This window comes from Pristis pectinata, chromosome 30 (assembly GCF_009764475.1).
Source record: "Pristis pectinata isolate sPriPec2 chromosome 30, sPriPec2.1.pri, whole genome shotgun sequence".
In the NCBI taxonomy this organism is placed as follows: Eukaryota; Metazoa; Chordata; class Chondrichthyes; order Rhinopristiformes; family Pristidae; genus Pristis; species Pristis pectinata.
Genome location: NC_067434.1, coordinates 10,232,725 through 10,248,564, shown reverse-complemented (window position 1 = coordinate 10,248,564; position 15,840 = coordinate 10,232,725). Strand labels below are relative to the sequence as shown.

Genomic DNA, 15,840 nt, shown 5'->3' with positions numbered 1-15,840 from the left:
GTGGCCAATCTAAAGGATGGTCTGGGGACAGCAGTTCAAATCCCGCAACAGCAACTTGGAATTTAAATCTGATTAACTAAATAAATCGAGATTTAAAATGTTAACCTTTGTCATGATAATGATGAAACAACTGAACTGTTCTGAGAGTCCATCTGGTTCACTGATGTCTTTCGGGTAAGGAAGTCTGGTATTCTTACTTGGTTTAGTTTATATGTGACTCCAGACCCACTGCAAGCTGGTGGACTCTGAACTGTCCCTCCACGATGACCTAGCAAGTCAGTCTGACCATAAGACCATAAGATATTGGAGCAGAATTAGGCCATTCGGCCCATTGAGTCTGCTCCGCCATTCAATCAAGGCTGATTTTTTTTCAAACTCATTTTCCCGCCTTCTCCCTGTAACCCTTAACCCCTTTACTAATCAAGAACCTGTCAATCTCTGACTTAAATGACTTGGCCTCCACAGCCCTTTGTGGCAACAAATTCCTCAGATTCACCACACACTGGCTGAAGAAATTCCTGCTCATCTCAGTATTAAAGGGACCCTGGGATCCTAGACTCTCCTACTAATGGAAACTTCTTCTCTATGTCTACTCTGTCCAGGCCTTTCACTCTGTTCAACAGACCGCTCCAAGGGGTTCTTTGCCACCATCTTGACGCAATTAGGGTTAGGAAATAAATGCTTGTCTTACTACTAAAACCTGCCTTTCATCAATAGATTAAGAAAGAACAGAGTGAATGGGGAGAAAACTGACAATTTGCAAGCACCAGACCCTGCAGAACATGGATCTGTGTTGAATTCAGTTAACGTTCCTAATAAAGACCACTATCCATGTGTAATCACTCTTGAAGACAAAGTCTCAGTATCATTATTGTTTCATTAAATTTCACAAGAGTGCAGTGCTTCAACTAAATTCTTGCACCCTGCTGAACCATTTTGCAGTTTCGAGCTGTGGTGATGGGTTCATCAGCCACTCCAGTGTAATTCTCCTGTGAGATTTCCTCAGTCTAGAGAGCTTGGCTGATATTTAACATCAGAGTGAAGGCCTTCCACAATAAAGCACTCAGCTGTGATCCACTCATTGCCTTCTTGTACCCGCTTTGACAATGAAGCATGGATGTCTCTCTGCTTTCAAAACCACTAACACCATCCTGACTCAGTAATGTCACATGTTGGTGTTGATTTCGACACCCGGACTATCTGCACTTCATTGAGAATGTCCCCTCCTGCTTGGGGGACTGGGGTGCTGTTCGCTCTCAACAGATGAGTTCAGAGATTAAAAGGTGGGTTTTCAGGGGAGGGAAATGCAGCTTGATGGAGCTGCTTCCGTTGGGTTAACTTTGAATGTTAACCTTGTCTCTGCCTTATCTAGGAAGTGAATTTTGCAGTTTAGTTTACACCTTTTGAAAAGAAGTTTCCCTTACTTTCTGTTGCATGCTTACTCTTTTGCCCACAGCTGTTTGTAACAGACCCCTCAACAATCTGCTTCTATCTTCCTGATATATCCTTCCTTAAATTTAAACGTGTACTATCTCCTAATTCAAATTGTTCCAACAATTTACAACAGATTTACCAGATGTTGCCTGGACTTGGGGGCCTGAGTTACAAGGAGAGGTTGCGTAGACTAGGGCTTTATTCCCTGGAATGTAGGAGATTGAAGGGTGACCTGATAGAGGTGTATAAGATCATGAGGGGCATAGACAGGGTGAAAGGACACAGTCTTGTTCCCAGGGAGGGGGTGTTAAAAACAGGAGGGCATAGGTTTAAGATCAGAGGCGAGAGATTTAAAAGGGACAGCTTCTTCACGCAAAGGGTGGTGTGTATTCGGAATGACCTGCCAGAAATAGTGGTTGAGGCAGGCACATTAGCAACATTTAAAAGCCATCAGGACAAAGTCCATGAACAGGAGAGGTTGAGAGGGCTGTGGGCCAAACGCGGGCAGATGGGACTAGCTCATCGGGACTAGCTGGGCCTAGATGGGACTAGCTGGGCAACACAGTTGGCATGGACAAGTTGGGCCGAAGGGCCTGTTTTCATGCTGTATGAATCTAATCAGCCTGCAATCTTCCATATCTTTCCTTGTGCCTCCTTCTCTTCATATCAGGCAACACTTGAATCACCCTGTGTTATATGGTTCCGAAAGCCTCGCTATCCTTCCTACAGCCCAACTCCTGGAGTCCAGGAACATGCAGCACCTTAACCAAGATTCCATTGAGATTTTATACTTTAATCGTTCCTGTGATAAAGCCAACTTCCATCGGCTTCATATCAACCTGAGTTGGTGCCTTTATTAGCCGACAAACCAATGTCCTCCAAATCTCTGTGATCATTCCCAGCTTCCATGGAGAATGTATCGCTGCTGGGACTTCTTCCAAAAAAAATCTACTGATGTTGACTTCTATCAAACACTTCTTAATTTATTCCTATTTTATTACTTTGATTGTATAAAGTGGTACTCTATAATTTGGAACTGTCTGCATATTTAGATCCTGCTACATGTGGTGTTAATCTCCAAAGCAATGTAAAGAGGTTGTAATTATGTGGCATGTTTCACAGTCTTGGAACACTTCAGACCACGTCAGTGTGAACGGAGTATCTCTGAACCACAGCCGTCGTGACTTGGAGAAGAGTGAGAGGCAATTTGCACAAGCAGAAACAAAAGGCACAGCCAGGCACTCTGTGTTCATGATGTTCGTTCAGAGGAAGCCAACGGATAAGAACCCAGGAGAGCTTCCCTACCTTCATCTAGTGCCACGAGAGAGCATATGAGGCATTAGTTCAACAGGACATCCAAGAGTGCAGCACCCATACAGAGAGATACAGTCATAGAGAGATACAGCACGGAAACAGGCCCTTTGGCCCATTGACTTCATGCCGACCAACTCCAAGCGCCCATTTTTACTTTAATCCTACTCTGGCCCATCTTACTCTCCCCACAGTCCCATCACCTCCCTCCTGATTTACCACTCATCTGCACTCTAGGGACAATTTACAACACAATTTAACCTACTGACCTGCACATTGTTGGGATGTGGGAGGAAACCAGAGTACTTGGAGGGAACCCACACGGTCACAGGGAGAACGTGCAAACTCTACACAGACAGCACCTGAGGTCAGGATTGAACCTGGGTCTCAAGCACTGTGAGGCAGTGGCTCCACCTGCTGTGCCAATGTGCTGCCCACTCCATCTGTTCCACACTGCATTATCAGTCTGATTTATCTGGAGCAGGGCTTCAGGCTTAGAAACAAGAATGGTCCAAAGGGAACAGAATTGGCTCCTGGTTTCCTGTAGGACAATATAACCAGCAATAAGCACTCACCACATCCTTTTCCTATTCTGTCAGTAATCTAACTAATTTTAGTCAAGTTTCCTATTCTCCATTTTCCTATCCCTTAATTTCTCCTTATGGCCTTCCACATGCTTCCTTGTCAAAGAATTCCCTGATGTTTGTGAGCAAAATTTGTCCTGTTCAGGAATGGCAAACAGGCAAGAGTGAATTGGAGACACAAGAGACTGCGGATGCTGGGATGTGGAGCAACAAACAATCTGTTGGAAGATAGAGAAGGAGGCCATTCAGCCCATTGAGTCTATGTCGGCGCTCAGAGCATTCCCATCAGTCCATTCCTCACTAATTTCCCCATAACCCGTTCTCTCTCACATGCCCATCAATCCCACAGATTCTCCCACCACCTACCCACACAGGGGGTATTATGCAGTAGCCACTTAACCTACCGGCTTACCTTTGGGATGTGGGAGGAAATTGGAGCACCTGGGGGAAACCCATGCAATCACAGCGAGAACGTGCACACTCCACATCGACAGCACCTGAGGTCAGGATCGAACCTGGGTCATTGGAGCTGCGAGGTGTCAGCACTACCCTGCTGTGCCACTGTGCTGTCCTATTGATGTACCTGAAAAGCAGATTGCTGTTCCTCTTGAATTTCATTATTTTCTTTTCCTCTGACTCTTGGCTTTCCCTGTACCATACATACTCTCTTTTACTGACATTACCATTCTTACTAGCATTAGGTCTCCACCTTCACCATTCCATCCCCTCACACCTGGCTCCATCTGTCCATCATCCTTCACCTCTCCTCGGTCCACCTATCACTTCCTGGCCCCTGCCTTGCCCCTCCCTCTCACCTCTTTATACCGGCCATCTCCCCTCTCCACTCTCAGTCCTGATACAGGGTCACGACCCGAAACATTGAGAGTTCCTTTCCCCCCCACAGATGCTGCTCGACCTGCAGAGTTCCTCCAGCAGTTTGTTTCCTGCTCCAGATTCCAGCATCTGCAGTCTCTTGTGTCTCACCATTATGACCTCTTTAGTTTTAAATTAAAGGCCATGGGAACTGAATATTAATTTAAGTTTCCTGCCTTTGAAATAGAATTCATTTAATCAAAAGCTTTGCATTTACTTGTTAAAATATTCCCACCTCTGATCTCCTATCCTGACAACACATGTAAACTGCCTGGGGTCACCTTGCTCTGTAATTTTGGTGGATTTGATAACTGGTCTAGAGCCTTGTTCTAGATGCCAGGGCAACTAAAGTCACTGATCCATAACCACTCAACGGCTCAGGTCAGACCTCCTAGGCAAACCAACCAACCCTGGACCTGGTCTGTTATGAAAGGGCTGGAAGAATTCTAAATTGGTGTGCATTCATTCATCTTTTCTTTGGAAACGCAACCAATTTCTAAGAAGTTTCTTGAAGACCACTCAACTCATGGGCAGGAGTCATCCAATTTGGTGATAAAGCATCCCTTGGCTTTCTAGTGAGTGTGGGCTGTCCATTGAGAGTCGGGATGTGTTGGTCAACCAACAGGAGGAATGTAAGGGTGGGACAGTTAAAGGCATGTGCTGATACCTCTAGGGATCTTTCCACTCAGAGTTGCCAACCACTCTAGATTGCTACCAATTGGTTAGACTGGAAAATCTTGGTGATGACTATGCAACAACTAACCTGTAAATAGCCTATGATGCCTTTAAGTTATACTGAAGAATTTGCAAACACCATACAGCAGGTCAGAATCGAACCTAGGCTGCTGAAACTATTGAGCGTTGAATACTCCTTGTCGTAATCAACAGGGGGTGAAATGTCCAGTTCATGTGATAATTGAAATTGGTTCATCCTAGTAACTTAGCAGTGCACCGTTAAAAAGAAACAGTTTGAAGTGTGTAAGTTAATGCAGAGCATTGTTGCTAATTGGATAGATCTTTCAAGGAGCTGCAAAGCTACTCAGACATTGTGCACGCATCCATGTGTGGGAGAGTGTGTGTGCACAAACAAGGTCCTGTGTGAGGACATCTGAACTTGGACTTGTGAGCATTTGCCTAAACTTGAGCCTGTATTTTGTGCAATGATACTCGGGCCTCACTGTGAGCCACCTCAGACAGTTATGTGCGCACAAACTCAGATCTGTGTGCACACCCAAACTACCTCTGATGAAGGGTTCCAAACCTGAAATGAGTGTTGCCAGCATTTACAGGGTTTATTTCAGATTTCCAGTATCTGTAGTTTTCTGACCTTCATCTATCTGGTTTCAGCAAAGAATGATGTAAATGAGATTCTGGATGGGCCAAAACTTTGTAAAGAGTAGGTACCCAGAAAGCTAGCTGAACTTAAGTTGAATAAATCCCCTGGCCCAGATGGATGCAGCCCAGGTCACTGAGGGAAGGAGAGAGTAAATTGCAGAGGCCCTGGCCATAACCTTCCAAACATTTGTAATTTCAGGAGTGGTACCTGAGGGCTAAAAATTGTAACTATTAAATCCTTGTTCAGAAAAAGGTGCAGGGACAAACCCAGTCAGTATAGACCAGTCAGTCCTGGCGACATTCCAGTGACAATCATCAGGGCCAGAATTAACAGTCACTTGGCCATTTATTGGCATGAGTTAGTTAAAGGCAAACCGTGGATCAAGTGTTTGTTGATCAGGTTATTTCTCACAAGGAAATAACAGAGAGGGCTGATGAGGGAAATGTAGTTGATGTTTATATGGGGTTTCAAAATACATTTGATAAGGTACCACAAGTTTGGCTTGTCATCAAGATAGAATAAAGTGGGCAATAATGGAATGGACAGAAGATTGGTAAAGCTTCAGGAAATTTATTTTGACTGGAGGGAAGTGTGTTACAGAGTTCCCCATGGGTCAGTACTAAGACCAGTGATCTTAATGGAGCAGTTATTAACTTGGAACAGTTATTCCTGAAGACTTGGTAATATGTCAGTATCATGTCCCAGACCCTGGGAATATGTTGTTGGTGTTTGTCTGAAACATACATGAGTGCAGCCCACCATTGACCTGTGACCTCTGAAGTGTACGGAATAGCATCACACTGTACAGTGTTAAGTTGCACCTTGAATTTGATTGTTATCAATTTTTATTTCTTTACAGTGTGGCAAACCTTGAAAATTCCTCCTGCTAAAACAGGAACACGTTGCTGCCTGATAGGGAATTGTCCTGACCACGAACATCCCTTTCAAATTATCTTTCGGTTACCTTCACAGAGAGACGAGGGAGAGCAGAGGGACAACACTGTGATTCAGCACGATCGGAGCTCGGTGATAAGGGAGAGGTTGCATCGCAAAACTTTACCCGAGATGCCTGTTGTGACTCGCAGAACCAGCAACCGCATAGGTAGGCCCTTAATGCACGGAGTGTCGGAGGTGCTGTAACCAGGTTAAAGGCTCCTGTGTCAGGCTTCGAAAGTCTCTGCCTCTGCAGCTTGTCAAGGGGAAAAGGACAGGGGAATGCTGGAATGGAGCAGACCGCTTGAGCACTCTGAAGATTGTATTAGGTGTCAGATCTTGTTAATCTCACTCTACGTGTACTGTACTCCTAAATGCTTGCTGTGCTGGAGAGACGATACTACAGGTCACCTCAGTGGCACAGCTGGTAGAGCTGCTCCTCACCACTCCAGTGACCCGGGTTGAATCTGCACAGAGTTTGCACGTTCTCCCCATGACTGAGTAGGTTTCCCATGGGTGCTCTGATTTCCTCCCACGTCACAACGACCTGCAGGTTGGTAGGTGAATTGGCTGCTGTAACTTCCACCTGGTGTGTGGGTGAGTGGTGGAATTTGGTGGGAGTTGGTGGGAGTATGGGGAGAATGAAATGGGATTGGTGCAAATGGGTGCCCGATGGTCGATGTGGACTTAGTGAGCCGAAAGGCCTGTTTCTATGGTGCATGATTCTATAACTATCTGACATACATGATCATATAGTCATAGAGTAATACAGCACGGAAACAGGCCCTTTAGCCCAACTCGTCCGTGTTGACCAAGGTGCCCACCTAAGCTACTCACGTTTGCCCACATTTGGTCCACATCCCTCCAAACCCCTCCTATCCACATACTTATCCAAATGTCTTTTAAATGTTGTTATTGTACCCGCCTCAACCGCTTCCTCTGGCAGCTCGTTCTATACACGTAACACCCTCTGTGTGAAGAAGTTGCTCCTCAGGTCCCTTTTAAATCTTTCCCCTCTCACTTTAAACCTATGCCCTGTAGTTTTTGTTTCCCTTTCCTTGGGAAAAAGACTGTATGCATTCTTGGATGCATAGGCAAATGACAACTTGCCTTTCATTGAGCCTCCATGTGTGACATGATGTTAATCAGCAGTGGTAGCTGTTGAGAGGTGGATACAGAGCCTTCTTCTCATACACCTGGAGACTTAGTGCTTAAGAAGTGTTTTAAAATAAACTTCTCTATAATTCTTCTGGGGTTTAGAAGTATTGGTACTGAGAGCACTGCTGGAATTCTGAATCCAAGTGTTTGAACTACTATCTGCTTGATGTAACTGGGTTAGAGGTTCCATCAGGAGAGCAAATCGAAGACTATAATGCCCACATTAGTCTGCCTGTTACAAACGTTGCATCATGTGATTTAGGCACAGTTCTAGGCAGTGTCTTGATGATAATGTGGCTAAACCCAGTCCCATTCTCTTTTGCCCAATGCAAGCCAACAGCAAAGACCAAACATGGAGATCTCATGGGAATTTCCGTCTGTGTTGAAGAGACCTTTATGCATGATGTATATGGGAGGAATGGGAATTGGTCTTGGGGGTCCCTTGTGTAAAATTAGATAAGACTGACAAACCAAATGACAGAACTGAGCCAATCAGTTTCCAGTCCAGATCAAGTGCAGGTTCCCTGAAAGTGGTGTCGCAGGTAGACAGATTGGTGAAAAAGGTTTTTGGAACGCTGGCCTTCATTATTCAGGGCACTGAGTATGGACGTTGGGATGTTATGTTGCAGTTGTACGAGATGTTCGTTAGGCCACATTTGGAATATTGTGTTCAGTTTTGGCTATCTTGCTGTAGGAAAGATGCAGTTAAACTGGAAAGTGTGCAGATGAGATTTACGAGGATATTGCCAGGACTCGAGAGGTTGAGCAGGTTGGGACTTTTTTCATTGGGATGTAGGAGAATGAGGGGTGATCTTATAGAGGTGTATAAAATCTAGAGGGGCATCAATAGGGTGAATGTGCATAGTCCTTTTCCTAGGGTTGGGGAATCAAGAACTAGAGGGCATAAGTTTAAGGTGAGAGGGGAGAGATTTAATAGGAACATAAGGGGCAACTTTTTCACCTAGAGCGTGGTCCATATATGGAATGAGCTGCCAGAGGAAGTGGTTGAGGCAGGTACATCAACAACATTTAAAAGGTACTTGGATGGGTACATGGACAGGAAAGGGATATGGGCCAAACATGGACAAATGGGTCTAATTTAGATGGGAATCTTGGTCGGCATGGACCAGTTGGGCCGAAGGGCCAGTTTCCATGCTGTATGACTCTATGACTCTAAGTGTTTTCTGGTCAGGTTTTTCGCACACTTACCGTACTCTGGCCCAACAATAATGGCCATTATTTAAACCCTTTACTGTATCATAGATATCCTTTGTGGTTGATTGCAATCAGACTGCCAATTCCGAATCAAACTCCTGCTGTTCCAATCCTGGGACTCATCCATAGCACAACCTGGAAACATGGCAATTCCCTACCCAAGGATTTGCACTGCTGGAAGTGTGTCCCAGGCCAGTGTGTAATTTGCAGATGTGTATCAGGCCTGCAACAGGATTGGGGCAACTGAGATTTTCCTAAATTTGTACGAAGCTTTATAATATTATCAACACTTGCTGCAAGCTGAGGTGAAAACACTTAAATAAATTTCCAGCTAATTATTTTCTTTAGCTGGAAGCTTGTCCTCGTCCCCTCCCAAAATACTTCACCTGACTGACTGCAAGAGTGTTAGTAAAATGTGCTCACCATTATAATGTAGGAAGATGCAGTGTAAATGGCACTGGACTCTCAATAATTACTGAATTGATTCTTTTATATGTTAATCACTAATCAATTACTGAAAGGTCGTTGCCGAAGGTTGACTTTGCACTAACCCCTCTGAGACCCACCTTGATTTCATCAGCACACTTTCATCTTATTGCAAATAAAAATCTTTGTTAATCAGTGCTAATTGAGGTTAAAACAGCAAAAGCAAATTAACGGATTGCAATTGCATTCGATCATATTAATTCAGAGTGAAGTGCTTCTCTGTGTCCCAAAAGTGTTGGATTGATGTGAACATTTTCTAATGGTTTTTCTTCAGTGGAGAACAGATTTCCTCAGAGGACAGAGGCAGGCATTGACCTGTGGCTGTCGAGCAGGTCCCTCATTCAACCGACCTCCTTCCACTCAGGGCTCATTGCAAGGAGCTTCAGCCAAGACCATGTTCCTCAGAACACCAGTGCTAAGTCTTCCACCACAGTTCCAGATTCCAATGGTGTGTCCAAACCCCTCATGGGAATTTCTTCTTACATCTCGAGATCTAAGGAGTTTCTCAGTGGCAGACCACAGCAGGCAGTTCTGGGAAACAAAGGGGTCCACAGTTCTTCTGAAGCTTGCATCACTTCAGCATTGGATGCCTATGGAAGAGTCAAAGACAGGGAAGGCCGATGGGAGAGACAGGAACATGCAATCCCGGTGGAGGGTAAGTGACACTGGAGTTGAAATACACCAGGGCTCCCCCCATGCCCATGATAACTTCAGTTGGTCTGTCTAAATCAGGACCTAATTCTTTTGGAGCAACATACAAAGTGCTGGAGGAACTCAGCAGGTCAGGCAGCATCTATGGAGGGAAATAGACAGTCGCTGTTTCAGATCAAGACCCTTTATCTGGACAGGGGGGGTCTTGTCCAGATGAAGGGTTTCAACTTGAAATGTCGACTGTCCATTTCCCTCCACAGATGCTGCCTGACCCGCTGAGTTCCTCCAGCGCTTTGTGTGTTGCTAAGGTCTCCAGCATCTGCAGTCTCTTGTACCTCCATTCAATTTTTCTGGTTGTATCCTTCTTTAACAGGGTAAAGGTTGAGAAGAAGGATCTTAAAATATTGTGAAAACTGCGGTGTTTTATTTATTTCTCTTTCTCCAACTATCCGAACATTGCTATAGGGAAGGTTGTGCTCCTGAATTTGTCCTGTGGTATTTCTCTCAGAATGACTGATTGCCCTTCAACCACTGTTGTTGATCACGGTTGCTATCTGTTTCTGGTCAAATCGGAACTTCTCTGCTGCACATATGTCTACATTGTATGAGCATTGTGGCCAATGAGCCGCAGTGGTTATGTGCCACCATTAGCGTCAACAACTTTGGGTAAGGGGTGAAGCGAAAGGGTCGGGCTTTGAATTGTCGTTTGGTGACCCACATGTGGATCAGCTGTGTCGATCCCTGTGAAAAGTAGTTTGTCACTCATTGTCTGGGCTAGAGTATGAAGAACACCATTCGGCCAGGGTAGGTGGTCAATGCTTGTGTGGTTGCATAAAGGCATAAGTCAGAGCAGAAGACAGGCAGGGGATTAGTATTCATATGGACACCTGTACACTATAAGTTAGTGTTTATGAATGAGGAAGCAGTGCTTCAGGAGAGAGATATTTGACCTTTCATAGTAATATTCTGGATTGATAATGTATAGTGTCAATATAAAGCAATAATGATATTAATTAAGCCATCCCATAGAAGAATTACAATTTACATCCATTGGACTAAATGGCAGAGATCCTTTGGCCCAACATTCTTAAACATGGGCACACCTATCATGCCTGTCAGAACAGGAGTTTAAGAAGCCTGTGGCCACTGGCTTCCCTTCTCAGGAGGTTGGTCTCACATCAGGAAGTTTTATTGGAGTCCAACAAGAGCCAGGCTGGACCTCTAGGTAGGTCGCAGATGGTGAGGTGGGTCATGCTTCTTACAGCTGCTGCTCTGGCTCCCAGTGATCACAAGCCAAGGCAGCGGGTACCTTCCTTCCTGTCACTGTTGGGCTTGGGATAGGGGACCCTGCTTAAAATAGCTGTAATAGTGGGGATCTCAGGAGAAAGCTGAGCAGAACTGCCAATGTTTCAGCATCATCTTTAGCGTCTTGTGCTGGGCCCTACCATTGTTGAGGATGGGGATGTCCTTGGAACTTCCTCCTCCCATTCACTGTTTAATCATCCATTGCACTTTATGAGAGGATGTGGTAGGACTGCAGCCCATTGACCTGATCTGCTGATTGTGGGATGGCTTTGTTGTATGTGCTGGCTTTGTTCCTTTATGCATGTGATTGTTAGGCTTCACTGGGTTGGCACCTTATATTCAGGTACACAGTGCTGCTCCCAGTATGCCCTTTTGCACTCCTCGTTGGACTGGGGTTTATCGCCTGGCTTGATCGTAACCATAGGGTGAGGCATATGCCTGGCCTTGAGGTTGCGGATTGTGGGGTATGCACTTCAGCTGCTGTTGATGGTCCACAGTGTCCTGTGGATACCCAGTATGGAGTCTGTCCCACTTGGCACACTAGTAATGCCATACAACATGGTGGAGGGTGTCCTCAATGTGAAGACAGCACTTTGTCTCCACCAGGACTGTAGGTAATCATCCTACCAATGGTGACAGATTTATCTGCCACATGCAAATTGGTGAGGGCAAGGTCAAGTAAGTTCAAACCCTCTGTCGGTTCCCTTGCTACCTGCCGCAAACTCATTCTGACAGCCACCTCCTTCAGGACTCAGCCATTTCGGTTCCTGGTGGTGTAACCGAGCCACTCTTGGTGATGAAGATTGAAGTTTCCATCCAGAGTATGTTCTACGTTGTAGCTACTTACAGTACATCTTCCAAGTGTTCCTCAACATCCTCAGCTGAGGGAGGATGGTAGGTGGTAATCAGGAAGTTTCCTTGCTATTGTTTGACCTGACGTACTGAGTCCTACTGGGGTCTGGAGTCAGTATTGAGGGCTTCTTTGGCCACACCATCCTGACTGCTTTCAATCGTATTGCCAACTTCTGATGAGACAGAGATGCCGTGGATGTGTCAGAGATGTTGGCTGAGAGGTTAATTCTATGCATGTGATGATGTCAGACTGTTGATTAATGAGTCTGTACTTTGAAACATCCAATTTAGAACATAGAACACTACAGCACAGTACAGGCCCTTCGGCCCACAGTGTTGTGCCGACATTTTATCCTGCTCTAAGATCTACCTAACCCTTCCCTCCCACACAGCCCTCCATTTCTCTATCATTTATGTGGCTGTCTAAGAGTCTCTTAAATGTCCCTAATGTATCTGCCCTCACAACCTCTTGTGGCAGTGCGTTCCACGCACCCACCACTCTCTGTGTAAAAAAACTTACCCCTGACATCCCCCTTATATCTTCCTCCAATCACCTTAAAATTATGTCCCCTCATGTTAGCCATTGTCGCACTGGGAAAAAGTCTCTGACTATCCACTCGATCTATTGATCTATGCCTCTTATCATCTTGTACACCTCTATCAAGTCACCTCTCATCCTCCTTCTCTCCAAAGAGAAAAGCCCGAGCTCACTCAACCTATCCTCATAAGACATGCTCTCCAATCCAGGCAACATCCTGGTAAATCTCCTCTCCACCCTCTCTAAAGCTTCCACATCCTTTCTATAATGAAGCAACCAGAACTGAACACAATACTCCAAGTGTGGTCTAACCAGAGTTCTGTAGAGCTGAAACATCACCTCGTGGCTCTTGAACTCAATACTCCGACTAATGAAGGCCAACACACCTTCTTAACAACCCTAGTTTAATGTTCACAATAAAAGCCTTGTTTACCTCAGCAAGGATGGTAGTCTGGAGTAACTTTGCTATTTGCAAATGTGCAGCATGGTCTCTCTGGTTTTATTCTTTCTGTGTTTTAATATTTTGAGTTTCATACACCTAAGAATTGTGACCAGTTAAGAGCCGCATACAGGCAGATTTCCTTCCCTTCTCTCACGGGTGTCAGTGAACCAGATGGGTCCAGCGGTGTCATGCTTTTCTTGGGGTAACTGGGCAGGAGGATGGGACCCTGATAAGAAGGGAGAAAAGCTCAGCTGGAAATGGAAAACAGGGTTCAGGTGGGGGGATATTTGGGAAGGCAAAGAGAAAGAAGAGGGCAATAGCGCAGGGCAACAAAGGGGGTAACGATAATCAGAGAATATCAGAAAGAGGCAGAGTGCACTGGCACATAGAGTCTGGGTGAGGGGAAATGGTAAAAAAAAATTTAGGCTCATTATTTCATTGTATACAGCACTTGAAATGAGTAGATGAGTGGATAGCACAAATAGATCAATGGGTAGGATGTTATGGCCACTACGGAGAGGTGCCTGCAACTGGGACTGGATATTCAGGGGTATTTGATACTTCAGAAGGATAGGCAGAAAGGAAGGGGAGGTGGGGTTGCTCGGTTAATAAAGGGTGAGGACACTGCATGGGTGGGGAATGGTGTTGACTCAGAAGCTCAGGATGCAGTGCGACTACCAGATGTTGCAGTACCAAGTGATCAGGGGGTCCTGGTATTTGAAACACTAAAGCTTGGACTGCAGATGCAGCAAGTGATTAAGAAGGCTAGTGGAATATTGGTCTTTATCACAAGGGATGTGGACTATAAACGTAAGGAGGTTTTGATTCAACTTTACAGGGTGCTGGAGTACTGCGTACAGTTTTCATCCCCAGATCTGAGGGAGGATATACTGGCTTCGAACAAGTTGATTCCTGGGATAAAGAGGTTGTTGTATGTTGAGCGGGTTGTACCTTTACTTATTGGAGTTTAGAACAATGACAGATGATTTTATTGAAGCATAAGATTTTGGGGGGGATTGACAAGGTGTTTCCCCGTCAAAAGGGTTGTGGGAAGCTCCGGGAGCACTGTGGGTGCACACTCCAGGCTGAGATGGGTCAAGTCCTGGAGGGATCAGGGATATGGTGATTGGGTAGGAATGTGGGTGAGGGTACAGGATCAGCCACAGCTCATGGAAACGTGGAGTAAGTTATGTATGGCTGACTCCCACCTCCAGTCCATTGCTGTTATGGAAAGCAGTGTATCAGATAGAATGCATGGGACCCACACCTCAAGGTTAAACAGTAGCTTCTTCCCCACTGCCGTCAGGTTCTTGAACCGACCTGAAAAACCCCAACACTACCTCGGATTATATTTCTTTTTCTCTCTCAACTTCCATGAATCGTGTTTATTTTGCCGTGTAAGTTATGTATAATTTAATTTAAGTCTATGTTAACTTATATTTGTCATGTTTGTAATGTGCTGTGCTGCTGCTGCAAAACATTTTCATAGCATTTATATCTCGAGTATTCATGCCTATGACAATAAACTTTAACTTGAACTTGGACATGCAAAATGTGAGAAAGGGTGCTGACAATGAAGAAAATACAAGATCCTTGGTGTGCCTGATAAAACAGAAGAAGATATGTTGTGATAGAGAGAGACATCACTGGTTTAATTGCAAACAAAATCAACAAGCCCAATATTTATCCAGTATCTGTCCAGAACCTGCCCCAACAACAGGTGCAATTAATCCGCACTGACATTGTATTTGCTGTCAGAACATAGTGTTAGTGGTCCTTGATAGATTGCCTTCAGGGCACTCCGACTTGCTGATGCAGGTGGTATTATTAACTTGTGCTTGGTATTTAATACATGCACATCCTCACCACAAAAACTCTGATTAACTTTCCTGGGAAAACTGTTCAACTTTGCAACCTGCAGCAACTGCTCCCGTAACTAAGTTCCTTAGTGACAGTCTGTGTTTGAAGACACACCCCTGCCTCATTGTCCACTTCAGCCTCAATACTGCCTCCTGGAGATTGTTGTGAACATATGAATTAGGAGCAAAAGTAGGACATTCAGCCCCTTGAACCTGCTCCACCATCCAATAAGCTGATCTGATTCTAACCTCATTGCCACATTCCCATCTTCCCTTGTAACCCTTGCATCAAAGACAAGCAATCATTGGGAAAATCTTGCTTTATATGCTTGTTATACCTAAACTAACAACTTATACCTAAATTCAATTATTTTCTGTCTCCAAAATCAACATAGAATGAGTATAGCACAGAAAGAGGTCATTTGGACCATTGAGTCTCAGCTGGCTCCTAATAGAATAATCCCACCAATCCAAATCCTCTCCTCTTGCCCAATAGCCCTACAAACTATTTTCTCTCTCGTATCTCGCCCATAGAAGACAGAGGGTGGTGGTAGAGGGAGTGTATTATGCCTGGAGGTCGGTGACCAGTGGTGTTCCACAGGGATCTGTTCTGGGACCCCTGCTCTTTGTGATTTTTATAAATGACTTGGATGAGGATGTGGAAGGATGGGTTAGTAAGTTTGCTGATGATACAAAGGTTGGTGATATTGTGTATAGTGTAGAAGGTTGCTGTAGATTACAACAGGATATTGATAGAATGCAGATCTGGGCTAAGAAGTGGCAGATGGAATTCAACCCAGGTAAGTGTGAAGTGATACACTTTGGGAGATCAAAGTCGAAAGCAGAATACAAGGTTAATGGCA

At 44.9% G+C, this 15,840-nt stretch overlaps 1 protein-coding gene across 1 annotated transcript in view; it reads left to right on the top strand.

Moving 5' to 3' along the window:
* LOC127584570 (tyrosine-protein phosphatase non-receptor type 13-like) overlaps positions 1–15,840 on the top strand; it is a 307,142-nt gene that overhangs the window by 79,686 nt on the left and 211,616 nt on the right. The window contains exons 6-7 of the mRNA XM_052041344.1: positions 6,511–6,640; positions 9,605–9,985. Of these exons, the coding sequence (XP_051897304.1) occupies positions 6,511–6,640; positions 9,605–9,985 (511 nt within the window). The remainder of the gene's footprint in view (positions 1–6,510; positions 6,641–9,604; positions 9,986–15,840) is intronic.